The sequence below is a fragment of the Myotis davidii genome, unplaced genomic scaffold (genome assembly GCF_000327345.1).
Source record: "Myotis davidii unplaced genomic scaffold, ASM32734v1 scaffold358, whole genome shotgun sequence".
NCBI lineage: Eukaryota > Metazoa > Chordata > Mammalia > Chiroptera > Vespertilionidae > Myotis > Myotis davidii.
Window position 1 is genome coordinate 229,031 of NW_006290768.1, and position 212 is coordinate 229,242.

Sequence of the window (212 nt, forward strand, 5' to 3'; positions counted from 1 at the left end):
CTGGCCTCTGCCTCCCTCCCCCCGCCCCTCGCCTCAGTTCCGGTACAAGACCCGCGTTTACAAACAGACCAACCTGGACGAGAAGCAGCTGGCCAAGCTGCACACAAAGGTGAGGGGACCCTGCTGGCACCTGCCCCGCCCCCCCCATCTCCCTGTGCCCTGCCCGGAGCCCACTCCCCAGCCCCTGCCTTCCCCCACTCTTCCTGACAGCC

At 67.9% G+C, this 212-nt stretch overlaps 1 protein-coding gene across 1 annotated transcript in view; it reads left to right on the top strand.

The window, feature by feature from the left end:
- SHANK1 (SH3 and multiple ankyrin repeat domains 1) overlaps window positions 1–212 on the top strand; it is a 52,197-nt gene that overhangs the window by 6,345 nt on the left and 45,640 nt on the right. Inside the window, exon 3 of the mRNA XM_015563995.1 lies at window positions 38–109. Within this exon, the coding sequence (XP_015419481.1) occupies window positions 38–109 (72 nt within the window). The remainder of the gene's footprint in view (window positions 1–37; window positions 110–212) is intronic.